The 19,511-nt window shown below is 32.0% G+C and overlaps 1 protein-coding gene across 6 annotated transcripts in view; it reads left to right on the forward strand.

The window, feature by feature from the left end:
* Window positions 1–19,511, forward strand: part of LOC140056030 (uncharacterized) — a 53,600-nt gene that overhangs the window by 23,572 nt on the left and 10,517 nt on the right. For 4 of the 6 annotated variants that reach the window (XM_072101251.1, XM_072101252.1, XM_072101249.1 and 1 more), the window contains 10 exons: window positions 1,646–1,765; window positions 2,314–2,437; window positions 3,050–3,229; window positions 11,036–12,531; window positions 13,002–13,133; window positions 14,137–14,274; window positions 15,530–15,814; window positions 16,334–16,444; window positions 18,298–18,393; window positions 18,679–18,901. In XM_072101251.1, coding sequence (XP_071957352.1) covers window positions 1,649–1,765; window positions 2,314–2,437; window positions 3,050–3,229; window positions 11,036–12,531; window positions 13,002–13,133; window positions 14,137–14,274; window positions 15,530–15,814; window positions 16,334–16,444; window positions 18,298–18,393; window positions 18,679–18,901 — 2,902 coding nt within the window. In that variant the 5' untranslated portion in view covers window positions 1,646–1,648. Of the gene's footprint in view, window positions 1–1,645; window positions 1,766–2,313; window positions 2,438–3,049; window positions 3,230–9,356; window positions 9,697–11,035; window positions 12,532–13,001; window positions 13,134–14,136; window positions 14,275–15,529; window positions 15,815–16,333; window positions 16,445–18,297; window positions 18,394–18,678; window positions 18,902–19,511 lie in introns of those variants that run through there. The other 2 variants (XM_072101253.1, XM_072101254.1) reach the window with 2 other exon arrangements.

Consider the following 19,511-nt stretch of genomic DNA (forward strand, 5'->3'; position numbering starts at 1 on the left):
TTATGTGACAATAAAATGACACATTCAAAAACATTTGAAATAAAAAATATTTTTCAATAAGCGAGCAGCGTTTTTTGTAAGAAATATTTCTTGTTTATTATATAGAAAAATTCCTTTCGATAAAATGAAAGATAAAAGTTGACGGCATTAAAACAACTTTTACTCAATTGTATGAACCACATTATTATATCTATCTATCTCATTGATTGTCAACATGGACATGTGTATGTACTGTATCATTGTTGTGTTGTCAACATGGACATGTGTATGTACTGTATCATTGTTGTGTTGTCAACATGGACATGTGTATGTACTGTATCAGTGTTGTGTTGTTGTCAACATGGACATGTGTATGTACTGTATCATTGTTGTGTTGTCAACATGGACATGTGTATGTACTGTATCATTGTTGTGTTGTCAACATGGACATGTGTATGTACTGTATCATTGTTGTGTTTTCAACATGGACATGTGTATGTACTGTATCATTGTTGTGTTGTTTTCAACATGGACATGTGTATGTTCTGTATCATTGTTGTGTTGTTTTCAAAATGCCACACAAGATATCCTGTAGGCAGTTCCTTTCCTGATTTTGTCCCTGAGTACAGTGTCCTTATTGTGTATTTCTGACGTAAGGCCTGAAAATAGTAAGAGGAAGTGTTTGGTTTCTTATGTACCTGGAGGTTTGTACTGCTGAAGTGACATCATGTACATTCCATAAGAAATCATGTCAACAGTATTATACAGCAGTTAGTAACTGCTGTTAGTAACTGCAGTTAGTAACTGCAGTTAGTAACTGCAGTTAGTAACTGCTGTTAGTAACTGCAGTTAGTAACTGCAGTTCGTGTAGTAGCTATATTTGTTCACTGTAAAAGTATACATTTGATTGTTAGTTTGTTTATAATCTGACAGACATTGTAATAAATTGTTCTTGATTAATAATTGCATAAACGGGTTAAAACATTTTTTTAATGTAGTTACAATACTGCAGTAATTGCAGTAGAGTGATTTTTTAAATACATTATCATTGCAACTGAAAGTCTTTTCTCATATTTTTTTTACAAAAAAAAAAAAATATGTTAAGCCCTTTTTTTTCGTACAAAAGTTTTTTATTCTTTCATTTTAATGTTGACATATCATTTGATAGGTAATAATTATGAACTTTTAACCTTATATTGTAGTTCTTTTCTTTTTAAATCCCATTCATTGCTAAAGGGTATTATGTAGGCTTACATTAGTAGATGTGATTTAGTACGCTTCACTACTGAATTCGCTCAACAGCGAGTGAAAGAAATCGTTAAACTAATACTATAGAGGGGGCTATACAACTTTACTGTATCTTTCATTGTTATAGGTCATTGGAATTTGTACTTGGATAAAAATGTAGATAACCTTGTTTGTTGTTATTGTTAAAAGGTACTAAAAGTCTATTTGTGCTGATACCTAAGTTTGTTTAATATTTTTAAATAATTATTATTGTATTTTAATAGCTCATATTATTAGAATACAAAAATAGAAATATATTAAACAATGTTAGAAACTGATACTTCAAAAGTAAAACATAATCTCTACAAAATGTTTTGTCTTTTTATTAATTAGAATTAAATGTTAATTAATTAATTAAATGTTATTTTTATCTTTACAGAAGATGGAGTCAAGTGAGATAATTCTCACAGATCATGTTCTCACGATGGAGGAGTTATCACAATTTAATATCGAGGACACATGGGAAGACAGTCTTAAGAGAACACAGAAAAATAGTCAGGTATTATTATATATTACACCAGATATGTTTATGTCCCCTAAGATCAAAAAATTATTGTTTTTGTTGAACAAAATTAAGAAAATCTATTAAATTTGTTTGATCTCAATCATCAAGTGTTTTGTGTGTATAAATGGTGGCTGGACTTTTAGCTCATTAACTCATTTTTAATACATCAGCATTTAGTAAAGCTTGGTTCCCACTAGAACGTAACGCAAGGACGTAAACGCAACGCAAGCGTTTCCATTTTTATGGACAAATAAAATTTCTTGAATCTTGAATCTTGAACCAATGACAAGCGAAGTTATAGACAGTTAGCAATCACAAGCGAATAAGCCATCGCTTGTGATTGGTCAATTCACTTGCGTTGCGTCCTTGCGTTGCGTCGCTAGTGGGAACCACGCTTAAAGCCACTTACCAATTACATAAGAATTTCACTTATATAAAATTAATAAAATCTTTGTTTGTTTTACAGTATTACAATTGGTTGTGTTAAAACGAGGATTTATTAAATTTTTACAAAAATGATGAAAGCTGTTTTTTTTTTATAGGATACGTCATTAGAACTAACAGATACTAGTAAAGCGTTGAAAGTTCACTCGGAGCGACCGCATTTAGTCAGTCTTGGAGGTAGCCGCATTAGCACAGCTGTCACCCTGTTACCCCTCAAAGAAGGTTCGTCACTCATGAGTCATCAGAGTGTGGCATTCCTCACAAAATAAAAGTGATGTATCTAAAAATAATACACTTGCAATATTTTTACTATATTAATAAAGGAAATCAAACAAATTATCAAAGGAAATGTGAATATTTATACCCTTATTTAATGATAATTTTTTTTCTATAATATCTCAATTTTGTTATCTGTTTTGTTATCAGTTTTAATAATTAATGATGGATTAGCACGAATTAATTCAATTCTGGTTAATAGTGGTCTAACCTTAATAAAGATATGTTTATACCACTGAAAAAAATAGTTTTTACAATTTTTGTTGTTGAATATGCCAATTTATAGATGTATTGTCCCCCAAAACATTTTTTAATAACTACTATATTATATGACATTAAAATGACTTTTTTCAGGTGAACAATATATCTAATGTCACAAAAGCTTAATCACTTTGACCAAAAATAATGTTTTGAATTTCATTATGTTGTTTGGTAAACACATATTGTGGTTATAAAACAAATCCTGTCATTAATCAGAATACCTAGAAATGGAAAGTTTTAGCCACAAAGAGACAGATATTACCTAATAATATACTTATAATACATAATTTTTTACAGGGAACAACTTAGTGGGCCGTACTGATGCTCATTCAACACAGGACATTGTAATCTCAGGGAAAGGGGTGGAGCCTGAACATTGCATCATTGAATATGCAAATGATGTAGTCACTATCCATCCTAAAGGGGCGTGTACTGTTGATAACGAACCAATCTTCACCTCTACAAAAATATCACAAGGTAGGTGACAGACGATTGGACTATAGAATTATAAAAGTACTCTGCTATTAAAGCTCTGTCTACACTATCAAACTTTAAGTGACAACAAAATGTGATCTGCCCATATATGGAAGCGATGATGTCATATCATTACCATATTGGGTACACACTTTTTTTGTCAAACTAGTTTGATAGTGTAGACAGAGCTTTAAAGATTTTTTTAATAGTATCATTTTTTTTTTTAATTTGTCAAGTATTTCTGTTCTATAGTTTTGTTGAACTTCCTTTTAAGAAGTCTAGTTTTGTGGTCAGTTCATGTTCCAGCCAACTTTACCATTTTATGTATAATTAAGCTCTGTCTACACTATCAAACTAGTTTGACAAAAAAAGTGTGATGGCCATTTAAGGTAGCGATATGACAATGGCCATACATTTTTTTTGTAACATAAAGTTTGATAGTGTAGACAGAGCTTTAAGTTTGTTTTGTGTAGCATTTTGCTGGTGAATATGTTCCCTGACTTCCAGGTACCTATTAATGTTGTCTAACCTTGCACGATTTTAAATTCTCAGTTGTGTCAATCACGTCATTAGACAATCTTCCTGTTGAAATGTTAACAAGAATCTGTAACTGTAACTCGTTGTAGTGGCTTAACTCGTTGTAGTGGCTTAACTCGTTGTAGTGGCTTAACGCACCAAGGATAAAAGATTACAAGTTGATCACATGTGATCTACGCCACAAGTGTCATCTTCTTCCTCTTTAATTTACTATTCACATTTTTTTCATTACTCTGATGAATGATTTGAATATCTTGCATGTCTATTCTTTTTATTGAGGAAATAAATTTAACTGCATTCGGTTATCTGCAGTTAATTTTTTTTACTTGTAAGGCACAGTGTGTTCGTAAGTTCGAATCCAACTCTCACCACAGTGCTTGTATCCTTTTGGCAAGATACTTACATTTGCCTCTGTCCACACAGGTGTATAAATGAGTACCTGGTTAAATCATGACACAACTTTGCGCTGATTACTAGCTGCATTATGGGAGTATGTTTCCATACATGTTTGATGAAAAATGACTGGGATATAGTAATGTGAAGCGCTTAGAAGCATTGTGCAGTAAGCGAATAAGAATGAACATTATTATTATTACTTTGTTCAACTGTATATATATATTTTTTAATGTTTAATTAGTTAGTTAATTAGGTCCAATTCAGACTGTACCAGTATCATAAAAAATGTTTTCCAAAACACATGGTATACCACAAAATCTAACTTTTACCTTTATTCTCCCCAAGCAAATCTTTTTTAAAACAGATTCATTTGGCGATGGCCACCTTTACCTCACTGTTAGATGGCAGTACACGTCTTCCCAAACATGTGTAGTACCACAAAACCTAACTTTTCTCATGTTTGTTTTCCCTAAGCAAATCTTTAAACAGACTTTTCTCGTTTTGCGATTACCACCTTACCTCGCGGTTAGATGTGTTAAAATGGTGACATAACAGACAGCATGCTAATGATTAGGCTAATTTGTTAGGAAATTGATAGGATTTGGTTTAACATGTAACATTACCTGTGATATCTTAATCATGTTGTTTAAATTAGAATTGATGTGTTGTGAGACTTGGAAGGTGAATAGCCTATTCGTAATTTAAACAATGTCAGGTGTTGCCTACAGATTTTGACTAACGTACATTCTGTATCAAGCATACCCTGGGATTGGCTTAAAATGTAAGCATATTTTTCATGGCAAAATAAGCCTTGTAAAGCCAAACATGAAACAAACCAATGGGAACCAACATTTATTACCACCATGACCATTACCATAATCTAATATCACCATACTACCATTACAATGTACCATCGCTATTAACATTGTTACCAAAATATTTATCTCCAATCCTCTGTTTCCCTGATTCCTTTCAGGTTTAACCTTTAACCTCACACAGTTGCCAACAAATGTTATGCAAAACTTTCTTTGCATGCGATATCTAATCAAATTATTGTTAGACAGTAGATGCTGTGATTAAATAATTACCCAAGATGTTTGGTGTACCTATTATTTTTATGCTTAGTTTATTTTTTCACTTCGTCCAATAGACATACATTGACAATTTCCTAAGACAATTACTTAACAAATTGCTATTGTCCTATTTGGTTAATTTTTTTTATTAGAGTGGAAACCAATTTCTTTTTGTTTTTGACTTTAAAACTTTTACTAGAGTTGTTATTGAATTTGATATATTTGCTTTCTTTGTTTTGCTTTTATTTAATAAGTTGAATTGTTGGATTGCAGACAACTTGTTGAAAAAAATGATTTACCTATAGGTAGAATGTAGAAGCTTTAGTAATGTTATTGTACAGTTGAAATGGGCATGTGTTGGAGGGCCATTATTAATAATAATAATATCCTGGATTTATGTAGCACCTAATGTTGTGAAACCTCTAAGCGCTGAACATAAACTAATACGAAAAAAGGGTTATTAGAAATTGTTAGCCATTAAAAACAATACTAGCGAGTTTGTATGGCAGTGAAACTTCCCAGCAAAAGGAGGAGTTTGAATTCCCGACTGGGTTGATATAAATACTAGCACTGTAGCAGTATAAACTTGCTTTCGGTTAATATGTAAAATACAGTAAAAATACATGATTTGAACCTAGCCTTTTATATTGTAGGCACAACCACAGCCTTACTGCCTGTGCCAATTCCTTCATTTCCAAACCATTGTCTTTTTTAATGTCCATTGTTTTTCCAAGTTTGGAATTACTCATAATTAATCACTTCATTGTTGTTATAGTTCCATATTCCACCTTTTTTAGATAAAATTAATTTTCTCCCGTCTGATGTGAATTACCATACATCCTATGTTTCAATTTTACAATTAGTATTACAAAAACATTGTTATCGTGTCGTTACAAAACCTACCAAAATGAAAATAATGTTTGGTGATGTCACAGATCTATCGACAGCATGTAAAAAATTAAGTTTAATGTGTTTTGATTGGAATGAACTATTTGATACATGTTAGCAGACGTTTACCCCGTCCTACTTCATTCTACATTCTACCGTGACCTTTGATAGTTGAATGTCCGTGGTTTTGCGCATCCCGAGTCCAAAGAACTTGCGTTATATCCCGTGGGACTGAGGGCTCGGCTAAATGTGTCAAGAAGTATTTTGCTATTTACCTCATGGCAACGGGTATGCTAACACAATTAAGTATACTGCTAATATGATAATGAATTATGTTAGTTGGTTACTTGGAAAATGAAAAACACATGGTAAAAACTACTAAATTATTTTTCAGTTTGATTTAGTCATTTTTTTGTATAGAATTTCAAATAAATATTAAAATAAAATAAATCTTTTAATTATTACAACTGATTTAAAGTTTTTTAAATGTATTAACCATTTATTGTAAATTATTTGATTATAAACAAAATAATTAATAATCTATTATTAATATTTAAAAATACCAAAAAAAGACAAAACCTAATAAATATTTATTTATATTATAGTAAAAAAAAAATAGAAAATAGTTACACCAATACTTTTTCTCTAAAAAGAATACAGGAATACTGAAACCCTCTTATGTGTTTGTGCTTATTATTATATATTCCAGGGACATGCATATCCCAGGAGGATGAAGAATAAACCCTTAATCTCTGTCTACACTATCAACCTAGTTTGACAATAAAAAAAAGTGTGATGTACATGCCCAAATATGGTCGTGATATGCTCAAGTATGGTAGTGATATGCTTAGATATGACATCATCATGTCCATTGGCACATCACATTTTTTTTGTCAAACTAGTTTGATAGTGTAGATAGAGCTTGAGAGGGATATGCATACCATAGGGTGTAATAACACCTCGGGGGAGGGGCGGGGATGTGTGTTATAAGTTTTCTTTCGAAAGTACTAAAGTAGCAGTGCATTTATACCAACGGATATAATTTAAAGTTTGTCTGCCAAATATGGTAGTGATATGCTCAAATATGGTAGTGATATGACATCATCATGTCCATGGGCAGATCACATTTTTTGTCAAACTAGTTTAATAGTGTAGACAGAGCTTAAGGGGCATGTGTGTTAAAAGTTTTATTTCTAAACTACTAAATAGCAGTGCGTTTATACCAACGGATATAATTGAAAGTTTGTCTGTACTTGGGAAGCTTTGGGATGTTTCAATGCCGGGGAATAAAGGAGGGTGATGTACTTTATGCTAATTAAATTACACCCCTCACGCCTCTTGCATTGGTCTGCCTGATTGATCCATTTTACCCCTGACTAATCAAATGATCTGTTTCTGTCATAAATCAGTTTGTCAAGTTCTTTCCTAATGTCAACATTTTTTTTGAAATTTTCTTGACAAGTATATTTTCAAATTATCAATCTTGCATTACAATATTAAATCAAACATCAAATAATTTCATTAAAAGAATTTAAATAAATATGTTTCGTATTCTCTAATATTTGTCCTGCAATAATTATGAGATACAAATTACATCTTATTATCATTCCATGTAGAACTGTATATGATTGAGATTAATCTGTGCCATAATTGTTTAGCCTAAATTTAAACACAAGAGCTAATTCCTTTATTAATTCAATCTTTTTATAATTCCACTTCATAATTTTATCCCCAAATTGCGGCCATACTGTATATGCTATTAATATTATTAGAAAAAAGGAAAAGAAACGGTTAACGTTGAGGCACTTATTTCCACTTTTAAATAAATACTGAAATAAAAAATCACATCAAAACAAAACAGATAGTAAAAAAATGTAGATGTTTACATTGTGTCTTTTATCTATGAAATTGGTCCAACCTGTTTTTCACTTGAACTTGTAACATGCTAAAATTGGTAAAATGATTAATTATAACTCTAATTTCCTTCTTGATAATCCTGCCACATTGATTGGTCAAGACAGGAAATGTTATTAAACAGTTCCTTCTCCAGGATGTGTTGTTTTGGGTTCACAATATGTTATTGTTCTATTTAATTTAATTTCTTAATAATTATTTATTAGTTTATGTTACACAGGTCATAGGTAGCTACTATTTTCCCTACCATACCCGAGTGGTTACACAAGCTAACCGCCTTTGAACATTGACATAAATTATGTCAGATTTGGGAGGTGGGCCAATAACCGCAAGATACAAATGGAGTTTATTTGCCTATTACCCACATATTTTGTATCCTTCTTATACGCAAGTTATATTTAAACTGTAAAGTATATTTAATAGGTTTCAAATTGAGTTGGAATACAGGAACGTGGTGCAATTAGGCACATCATTTTGACAATTACTTTATGATTGGTCGAATAGTTCAAACCAAGCTATATACTACTTTTAACTACCTATTACGTATAAACCACGGGTGGGCTTATCCTCCCGCTTACACCTCCCCTGCCATCATTCCATCTCCCACCAATCTCCATCCAAAAAATAAGTATTAATAGGATTAAAACTTCATTTGTAAACCTTTGTGAAAATGATGTCAATCAACTAAGCCCCTCCCCTTTTGCATAAGTAAGAAAAAGACAAAAGTCAATAGTATATGATCCGATGATTAATGTTATCGTTTAGACGTGTTATTAATTAGATGTCCCTGGTTCTGTATCCTGCCCTGATTAATCATATTATCTACAGTACTCAATGATATTAAATACTACATTTGTGAGCTGATTGTTCAATTGTTTGATCACTTTGGGGCAGAGCACTGAGGCACTTCCGAGCGGACTGGAAGAAAGAGGAACTTGAGTTTGTGTCATCGTAGTAAAGCCGTCACTAGCAGACACAAGTGATTTCACCGAGGACATTGTGTTTTTTTGTTGATGAGTTAGAAGTTTTTGGGTCATAGTTTTTTCTTCTTCAGGAACTGCGGTTGAATCATTATTATCCACCGTACATTTATTAGAAGTTATTTCTTGTTCTGTCGCCGTTCAGTCGGTTGATGTTTGCTTCGCTGTGATTTATATTTTAGCTGTTGGACTTCGTACATTTCATTATGTATCGTTTATTTTTTCATCAAGGGCTTTGGACTACGGTTTTAATTAGATTAAAATTTCAAAAGGATTCAATATTCTAAGGATTCTGACATTCAATATCTGTTTTTAACAGCAAAGTGCAACTTTTACCGGAACTGGATGCAAATGTTTGTAGACATTGTGTTTTGTTAATTAATCTTATGATCTTTGGTCCAAAGGACTCATCAGTTTAAACAATTTAAATCGATTTTCGAAAATTTCCTGTCTTACTACACACACTCCTTAGTAGTGTAGTTTTGTACAGTTGATATAGGAATTGGTATAAAGATGATGAAACACCAAGTGATACCGCGTAGCCAGGCAGAGGAACGTATGGCCTCGTTTGGAATAAGGTCATTCGGCATTGCGTTGAAAGATGTCGTTGAGCTTGGCAACAATATGTATTTCGCTTCTTTACCAGCAACTTTGCCACAATTTACTTTCATTCATAAGAAAGGTAGGCATTGTTATGGTTATGAATATGGGTTTACCTTGGGACACATAGTTTAAAGGTTCCATGTAGCATAGCTTACAATGGATATATACTGTAGTCCCATAGATCTTGTGATAAAATACCTCTAACAGGATTTGAACCTGGGAACTGTCACTGATAAAGCATCATAACTATTTAGGACCACACAGGATTCTTTTTTATGACCTACTGTATGCTACTGTACATGGAACCATTGTATGTTGCATACACTGTAAATGTATACACTGTATTAAATAATTACCTTGTTTAAATCTGTCTTTATTCAAACCTGGAATCTTAAATACATATTTTAAAAGATTCAAAATTGTACTTCAATATTCATTTAACTGTATATTTAGGTACCTAGATATAGCATAACAGTGACAGACATCAATATATAATCAAATTTCCTTTCTGTTAGTGACAATTTGTAAACTGAATCCTTGACTGGTTAATACAGTTTATTTTATAGTACCGGAATGCGATCTAGTAAAGTTAAACTTAAGATATTCTACAACTCTACCGTGTGTCAAGTCAAGTGTATTGCAGGTCATTCTGTTCAATTGATTTTAAATTGTTTTTCTATTATATTTTTTACTTCAGATATTTCAGAGGTTGTAAATTATATTTTCAAATATTCTCGATTTTCTAGTCATTTTTTAAATGGTTTGTTGTAATATCAATCTACACTATCAAACTAGTTTGACAACAAAATGTGATGTTCCCAAATATAGTAGTGATATACTCAAATATGGTAGTTATATGACATCATCATGTCCATATATGGGCACATTTTAAAGTTTGATAGTGTAGACAGAGCTTTATACATTAATTCATAAAGTTATGTTAGCTTATAGTTTATTCTTCTTGTGACTGATATGACTCATACCTCTTTGTTTCTGTTGTGTTGGTCCCTTGATGATTTTTTTTGTAAAAGTGGTATAACAATTTTCAGCCATTTGTCATCAATGTGTTTATTTGAGGTTTTTTTCAGATCTTTTAATATTTTAAATTTAAATTATGTTAAATGTTAGTAAAGTAGATTATCATTACTTTTTGAGGAAATGTTTGAAAAACTTTTGGACAAAAAATGTGATGTGCCCATGGAAATGATATATCACTACCATATTTAAGCATACCACTACCATATTTGGGCACTATCACACTCTTTTTTGGGTCAAACTAGTTTGATATTGTAGACAGAGCTTTAACCAGTGGCAATAAAATAGTTTAAAAAGACAATTTCTAAAATCAATCCTTAAATACAATCATCAAATAAAACATAAATCAAATAAAACATTATCTTATACTTCTTTTTTTTCAGGAGCAATGCTTTGCTTTGGAAACACGGCTGTTTTCAAGTTCAACCATCCTTTAGAAGCAAAGCGACTCAAATCACTTGGGACGCTAGAATACACTCCCATCAATGGATCAACTGCATACAGCTCAAACATCAAACAAAATGGTGACGTACACAGCCTAAATGATACAAACAGACCCACGCATCAAATGAACGGTATGAATTCTTACCCTTATGCGCACAAAAACTTTAATAGTAATAGTAATCGAAACTCAGAGGACGCTTTAGAGGTCAGTATTAAAGCTGACCTCGAGGAAATTATGAGGCAAGTATCGTTCGAAGACGACGACGGCTTTATGATTGAAAACAAGTATGCTATATTTGATTCACCACTTGATGATGTCAAACGAACCAATAACTCTAACATTCTTAGTCCTGCTTCAACCAGCTCAGAAGCCTCAACAATTTATGGATCATCGTACCAAGAAGATCTTTCCAGTCCAAAAGAAGCATTTTATTTTGGCTCGCCAACTGAGATACGAGAAACCGCAATATGCGACGATGAGGAAGATGAAGACACTGCTAATGAAACTTGCGCAACAAATAAGTTCCGTCCAACAGTAAATTCTGTACGGACAAAATTTGAAAATGGGAAGAAAAGAAGCCCAGTTTTAGGGCACAAGCGGACATCACCACTAGGTAGTCCCCGTTTGTCAGATAAACCTCCTATGTCGCCAAATCGTATTCGGATGGGTCAAAGTAGTCTGATGCAGCGTAGAACTCATCAGAAACCAGATGTCGCTGAGCAGTCACCAGAAAGTTCTATTTCCATGACGAAAGTGTCCGCTACACAAGATCGTTCTTCGTCTAGTTCCGACCAATCAAACTTAAGTTCAAGCTCAATATCCAGTGGACCAGAATTAAAATCAATTACTCCAATCAGAAAAACTTCAGCAGATCAAAATGTCAGACGGTCTGTCAGCTTCAAACTTCCACCTGAAGAAGTTATTCGAACTGACAGGAAATCAAGAGAAGACATCACAGAACATCGGAAAACATTCATTGCTGATCCTGACCAATTTGAGGAAGAGGAACAAAAGGAGTTATGCGTCAAACATATGCAGATGGTTGCTCAAAGGAAGCAAGAGCAACGTTTAGCAGATCTTGAGCAGCAAAGACTGGATGAGATTCTTAGCATCTGCACAGAGTATCAGAATCAGAATCACGATCCACCTTCTAAGAGAACAGAACCACAACCTGATTTCATTCCAAAACTTGAGAAAGAACCAATCAAAGAAACCACCCAAAAACCAGCAGAGTCCAGTCCTCCGGCGATTAAAGTCGATTGTCCAGCATTCAAAGGTCCAAGAACAGAAAGAAGAGTGTCGTATGAACGATTGAAAGGAGATAATGGTGCAGTGATCAATGGCAGTGATGACTCTCCATCTGCCAAACTCAGAATGAAGTTCTTACAGCAGCAGCAGTCTATGGAATCCGACAGTGGTTCTGATGATGAGAAAGTAAGATAATCTTTCTTTTTTTTATAAATATTATTATCTTTTTCTTTTTCTATTCTATACGCATCCAACAGCAAGCAACTCACCAATTACAGGATGGTTAAACTATTCATGTTTATAAACTAAGTCTCGTTTAGTGAGTGGAGTTGAAAGAGTCATGAGTTACAACCCTGGTTACAACCCTTGGACCCTTTGATTAGAAGACAAGCACGTTAACCACTAAGCTACAGCTCCAGTACTTTGTTATTAATTAGATTTTCTTATATTAGATAATAAGAAAAAAGTACATTAACAAAAAAAAGTAATAAACTATAAAGTAGTGGGCCATCTTAAACCCCTATTGATAGTTTACATGGCTATCACTCAACATTTTGAGCTTTTCCCCCTATCAGTACGTGCATCCTGTTAATAACATTAAAGTTTAAACATTACTTTAAAAGGTTTTAAATGTTATTTACTATTTCAATTGGTAGACTACATTGACACAACTTCAAACCGAGCTGGAGAGACTGGACAAAGAAAGAACAGATTCTATCCAGAAGGTAGAAGAACTAGAGAAAGTTCTAGAAATGTTAAATAATCAGGAATCAGAAACAATGAGAGAGGTGGGTTACATTCCTTAAAATGAATTTATATTTTATCTTATATATTTTGGGTTTAGTATGTGTAGGTTTTATCTTGGGAAACTGTTGTTCTGTATCCTCCACTGCACATGCTTTGAATTCCCTGATATCATTCTTTTCCCCTTTTGTTGTTCCATTGTATATGCTTTAAGAATATATTACACAGTAATTTGTTGGAACCAAGATGTGCACCATATTGGTCTTCTGTTTGAGTTAGCTATAGACTTTATGATTAGAAATGAATTTAAATTTAAGTAGATTGGGGTAGAGTTAATATGTTTAGCAGTTGTAAGTTAATAATGAAATTTGGAATTAAAATGGGAAATGATATTAATATGGTAGCTTGCAATTTAACTGCATTTTGGCTGAATGATGATAGACTCTTTACAGAGTTTAATTGTTAATACATACAGATTCTAATTCCTTGTTCTTTTTCTCTTTGATTTTATCCTGTATATGTTTGTATCTTGTGTTTCCTAAATGTGAACCACCAAAAATAAATATATATATATATATATACTGTTTCTTCTATTCTCATTTCATTCTTCTCTCTATTTATCCTGTTTGTCAATGCTTCGTTTATTCATTCCCACTGTTCTATCATTTCATATGTATCCACTTTATGAATATTTCTCCCTCATCCTAATATTTTAATATAAATATAACTTTTCTTAAAACCTTTGCTTGTTTTTTCCTTATTTTTAAATGCTACTTTGCATATCGGCTAACACTTTATTTCAACACTACTAATTTAATTTTTGTTATTTTTTTTTTATTCAACAAAACATTTAATAAATACAACACTACTAATTAATTAAAATTAATTATTAACATTTTTGTTTTGTTAAAATTGAAATGGTTTGTTGAATGACACATTGTGTGCAAATTGTAATGTAAACATATTTACTTGTGGTTTGTAAAAATTTAAAACCATGCTGCACTCTTTGCTGCCCTTGTCAATGTTGTGTGATGTGACGTCTTATAGCTTGAGATAGAGGCCGCTTTGCTCCAAGGAGAGCACGTGAGCGAGATGGAGCGACTCAAACAAGAACAGGAACAGATAGCCACGTTGAAGGTACTAAAAGTCAGACTGGGTGACACAGTCAAAAAGGAAAAGGCTAAGGTCTGTGATTATCGCAGATTTCGTTCTTTTAATTGTTGTGTCCGTGTTGTTTGATAACTAACTTGCATTTTTAATACTCTTTCAGTTTTGCTACTAATCTAACTTTTATAATCATTATGGGTAAATGTTAATGATTGTCATAAACATTTATACATTTTTTTTCTTCTGATATTCACAAAAACTGTTAACAAGTCAAATAGATCTGTGATCATTTTACAAATGGTCAATTGATTTGTTCATTTCCAACTCACAAGTATAAAACCTGTCTGCTACCCTCTATAGTTTGTGATGATGGCGCTCTTGTGTATTCTGTTTGTGTTTTGTTATCATCTTGCACTCAAGAATTTTATTCAAAACTGAAAACCAGTTAAAAAAGTTTTTAAAAAAATGAAGGAAACTTTGGAAGCTTTGCCATTTCATTACCGTATTATTTTTTTTAAAGTTGTTTCCTCAATTGACACGTCTTTTAACAAAAACAAAACAAAACTTTGTCAAACAATAGTTTCAACTAGATGATTCATCCATTTTAGAGTTAATTTTTGTTTTACATCAAGTTGTTAACAGTGTGTAAAATCATACAATTTTGAATGCTAATTTGTAAAATTATTGTTTGTTTTTATTATATATATTGTTCTGAATTTTAAAATTTCTTTTTAACAAAAAAATTATGAAAGAAAACTTAAATGGTAAAGGTACTTTTTTTACCATCTAAGTTTTATTTCAATATTGGTTGGTTAAAAGAAATTTCTATATTAATTTTTTACTACCAACCAGATGAACGTTTATAGTCATATATTTTCTATTCTCTCTTGTTGAGAAAAACAAATCTTGAAAAAAAAACTGGATTTGAACTTCCCGTATAGTATATTAAATTTAAAGTTCCAATCTACAACTCTGCAATACTGCTGGTTAATGATTTTTATTTCATTAACCTCTTCCCAAGTTTCTATTTTTTGAGGTCGATATTCAGATACTACAGCCTCTTTTTAATTTTGTACTTTCTAATTAATGAGTATTTATTAGTCATGTCATCTCATGACTGATAATAAGTTTCAAACTCAAATATTTTCCATTTTGATAGCGTGTTCTATCTCAATCTAAATTTTAAACTTCTTAGTAGTGGCATAAGAAAATAGTTGTTCAATATATCTCAACAATATGCATATATGTTCCACAAAATTGGTAAGTTAAAATATAAGGTTTCTATGGTAATTTCCTAAACAGTTTTCATACATACTTTAATTTTCTTAAACAGGAAAAGTCCTTATTGGAGCAGACAAAGCACAGTTTAGAGTCACTTCAGAATGCCTTCGAAGCGACGCAGAAACTTCTGGAAGATTGTCCAGAGAATAGTAAGGAAGATTTGTTACAGAGGTTGCAGAAAGAGAAGGAACTGGTTGATATCGAACGCAAGAAGTTTGAAGATCTTGAGTTCCAGCAGTTTGAAATTGAGGCTAGAATAGAAGAAGAAAAAGAGATCATGGAACAGGAGTTGATGAGGGAAGAAAGGCAGACAGAGGTCATCCTCAAAGACAGGAAGGTACTTCAACTCTTTCTTTTATCTCATGGCAGGTTGAACAAAATCTAAATTATTATTATTAGTACCATAAAAAATGTCCTACTAAACACCACATGCCATGATATACGTAATACATTAGCACCACACTTGCATAAAGCTCTGTCTACAATATTAAACTGTGTATGTGACAAATAAATGAGCCCGTATATGGACATGATGATGTCATATTGCTACCATCTTTAGATACATGACACTTATTTTGTTAAACTAGTTTGATAGTGTAGACAGAACTTAATGCATGGTAGTACTTCTAAATACACATCACAGAACCTACCCCTCTAGAGCACCAATTTGCAGTAGCATCCTAATCTATCATAGGCTTGGATAGTACTATTGTACATAGCAATGTGTGGCATGTTTAGACAATATACCAGAGTCAATCAAAAAGAAGCAATTTAATTATTAAGTTAAGTCTTTATTCTTCCCATCCAGAACTTTATACAATTTTTTGAGGTATATATTTTGTGCATATTTTTGTAGGATAATGTAAATCATATAGATCGGCAGATGACAGCTGTATTGCGGGACTCACAGACAGAAACTGAAGACATACAACAAAAGAGAACACTAGCAACCACTGAACTAGAAAATGTAAGAATTACATTAAAAAATTATTCAAAAATATTTATATCTTAATTATCTAATGCTAAGTGTTTTACAATAATATGTTTGCAAACTTTTATCAAAGTCAAGTTTATTTTACTTTTATTAGTCTGTTTATTTGGCAACATTATTCACGACATTAAACACTTCGGTGGCAATCAAGGAAGCCTTAAGCTCTCGAAAAAGTTGGAAGCTCTCTAAAAAAAAACGTAAAAGCAGCAGCTGATATAAACTACTTTAAAAAATATTTAATTATGCATTAGATCCCGTCCGTTTTGACCCCCTTTCAGGGGACACACCTATTAAAGGTATATTTCCTGATAATTAAACAAGAAGGATATTATATATGTTATGTTATGTTATGTTATATGTTATAACACTACAGCCAAAACCCATACTCCATGCTCATATTATGGAGACACTTTATTGAGTTCTGGTGGTGTTTAACTTTTGACCTAAAATAATGATGGTAAGTTTAATCTTCATAAATAGCCAGTCAATTTCGATGAGACATCTGATAATAGTATAAATGTGTAAAAGTAATATTTGCCTGAATCATCTAGTCGTTCATCCCCTCCGTAAAAGGTTTGTAATTTGACAGAAATTCCAATAATGGATCACATGGTATTAAGGTTTTAAAAGGTGTGAACAAATCATATTTAAATTAGGGAGCATCTCAATTTCAGCATGGTCAGATACCATTGCCAATTTTCCGTTGAAATGAATGTGTGTTCTTTTATTAATGCTCACACCTGGTTATTAAATTATAATGAACTTATCACCGAATATGTCCTATAATATATTTACTAACTAATTCACTAAATATAATATGTCTGAAAATGACAACAAAATTAAATTATGTAAAGCTCTGTCTACACTATCAAACTAGTTTGACAAAAAAAGTGTGAGACATCATCATGTCCAAAAATAGGCACATCACAATTTATTGTCACATAAAGTTTGATATAGTGTAGACAGAGCTTAAGAAGAATGAGTTAAAATGTCTGTCTTAGGTTCTAGAGAAGGTCCCTTCACTTTGGCCCACACCTGTCTGTCACATTATGACAAACACACCATCCTGTTGCCCTTTGACCTTTACACATCATGCATAACTTTGGATTCTCTTATCAAAGTTTAATATTATTGACATTATGTCGTTGTCATCCGCTATCGATAATACCTGACTATTTACTTAACACCACATATTGTTTGTGCATCGTAAAAACGAGATAAATTTTGTATTCGTTGTCATTCATGTCTCGCAAAGGTTTTGCACTTTTTAAAATGTGATTTTTTTATTTTAAAAGGTAAGTTTAAAAATTAATACTAGAAGTATTTATATTAATAACTTTAATCTATCTTATATTGTACATTGTGGATATTCTGAAACTTAATTTATAATTTATTTACTATTATTTCAGTTCATTTCTATAATACAAATTTCAACCCACAGGTATAGTTGTACTAAGTGGATTGGGTGGGTTTGATTATTTTAGTCTACAGTTTTTTGTATTACGAATGCTTACATTCACTTCAACACAGCACCCACCCACTCTTAAAAGCATTCTTGACACAGTTTTTATATGTTACTGCCAATCACATTTTGGTTCTTCATCTTTTTATTCTAACATCTCTATAATTCTTTTTACCTTTCCTAATTCTACATTACTGTTTAATACTAAACAGAACAGAATTTTTGTAAAAATTAGTGAAAATGATATAAAGGTTTGGAAAGCACTGCCTTGTGTGATCTAGAACGAAGTGCGAATGTATTGTAACTTTAATAATGTGTGAATATATATTTGTGTTAATGAATGGAAAATCTTTTTGTTATCTTGTAGGAGCAAAAACAATTAGCTGACATAGAAAAGAAATACAACAAAGTTCTAGCAAAACTTTCAAAAAGAGCGGTTTTTATTCAAGATCCAAATCAACTAGTAAGTACATTTTTTTTTTTATTTAAGTATACAAACTTAAATGAAATGTAATGAACACTGTATTGGATTGGATTTTAGTATTGTTACCATTTTATCTGTGTTCTGCTTACAGTACCTATAAATTGCTACAAAATTGTGTTCAACTATTCCATGTAGAGAGTGAAAAGATTAAACTGAACATAGCAAATTAAGTTGAAGACGATCTGTCTCATATTTTCACATTAATTTTTTTAGCATTTATTCTCTTTTTGTATTTAAAATGTTTTTTCAAATTATTTTAAATAGAAAAAAATCCGAGATATGACAGAAAGGCGTTTGAAACTACATCCAGAGATGTCTTTAAGTGATGAGTTCCTGGCAAGAAGACGCAAAAATTCAGGTTCTCCGCTTACGGTCGGCAAGAAGTCCAACGAGAACTCACCACATTCATCTCCGTATTCCTCGTTGAAGAAGGGCGGCTCAATCCTTGATATCGAACGAAACCGAAAACAGCATTTAGAAGAGACAGGTAATACTATCTTATGTTTTTTTTACTACAAACAAAATATTAAAGAAAAAAAACAAAACATCTGCACATACTCACAAACCAATCTGTGTTGTGATAGCTTCTCCAAACCACCAACAGAGTTATATTGTGGTGTTGTGTAACGTGCCAGATAGTACAACAACAACAACAATCAAAAGTCCAAATGTACTTTTAACTAATATAATTATTAATTATCCTCCTTATTAATTTATTTTTGCTTCATTTTTAATTTGTAAACCTCACATTTGTGCTTGCTTGCTTGTTTCATTGTGAACGGTTTAAGTAAATAGCTGAAAGTCAGATTTTTGGTAATGTTAAAGCTAATGGTTATCACAAAATAAAATTGCTTTTATAATTTATTTTGTGCAGTGTTTTAAATTTTATTTGCCTTTTTTTTTCGTGTTGCTAATTCATTTTAAATTAAAAAGTGATGTTGCAGGCTTTTAACACATTGACTGCCAAGGCATTTTCCGTAATTTCTGTCCCAGTGCCAAGTCCCGTTTACATATTAAATTACAGTTTGAAAGTGTAACATCTGGTCACAGACTATCATGATGTCATTCAAAATATTTTTAGATTATCGTTTACGTAC

The sequence above is a fragment of the Antedon mediterranea genome, chromosome 8 (genome assembly GCF_964355755.1).
Source record: "Antedon mediterranea chromosome 8, ecAntMedi1.1, whole genome shotgun sequence".
NCBI lineage: Eukaryota > Metazoa > Echinodermata > Crinoidea > Comatulida > Antedonidae > Antedon > Antedon mediterranea.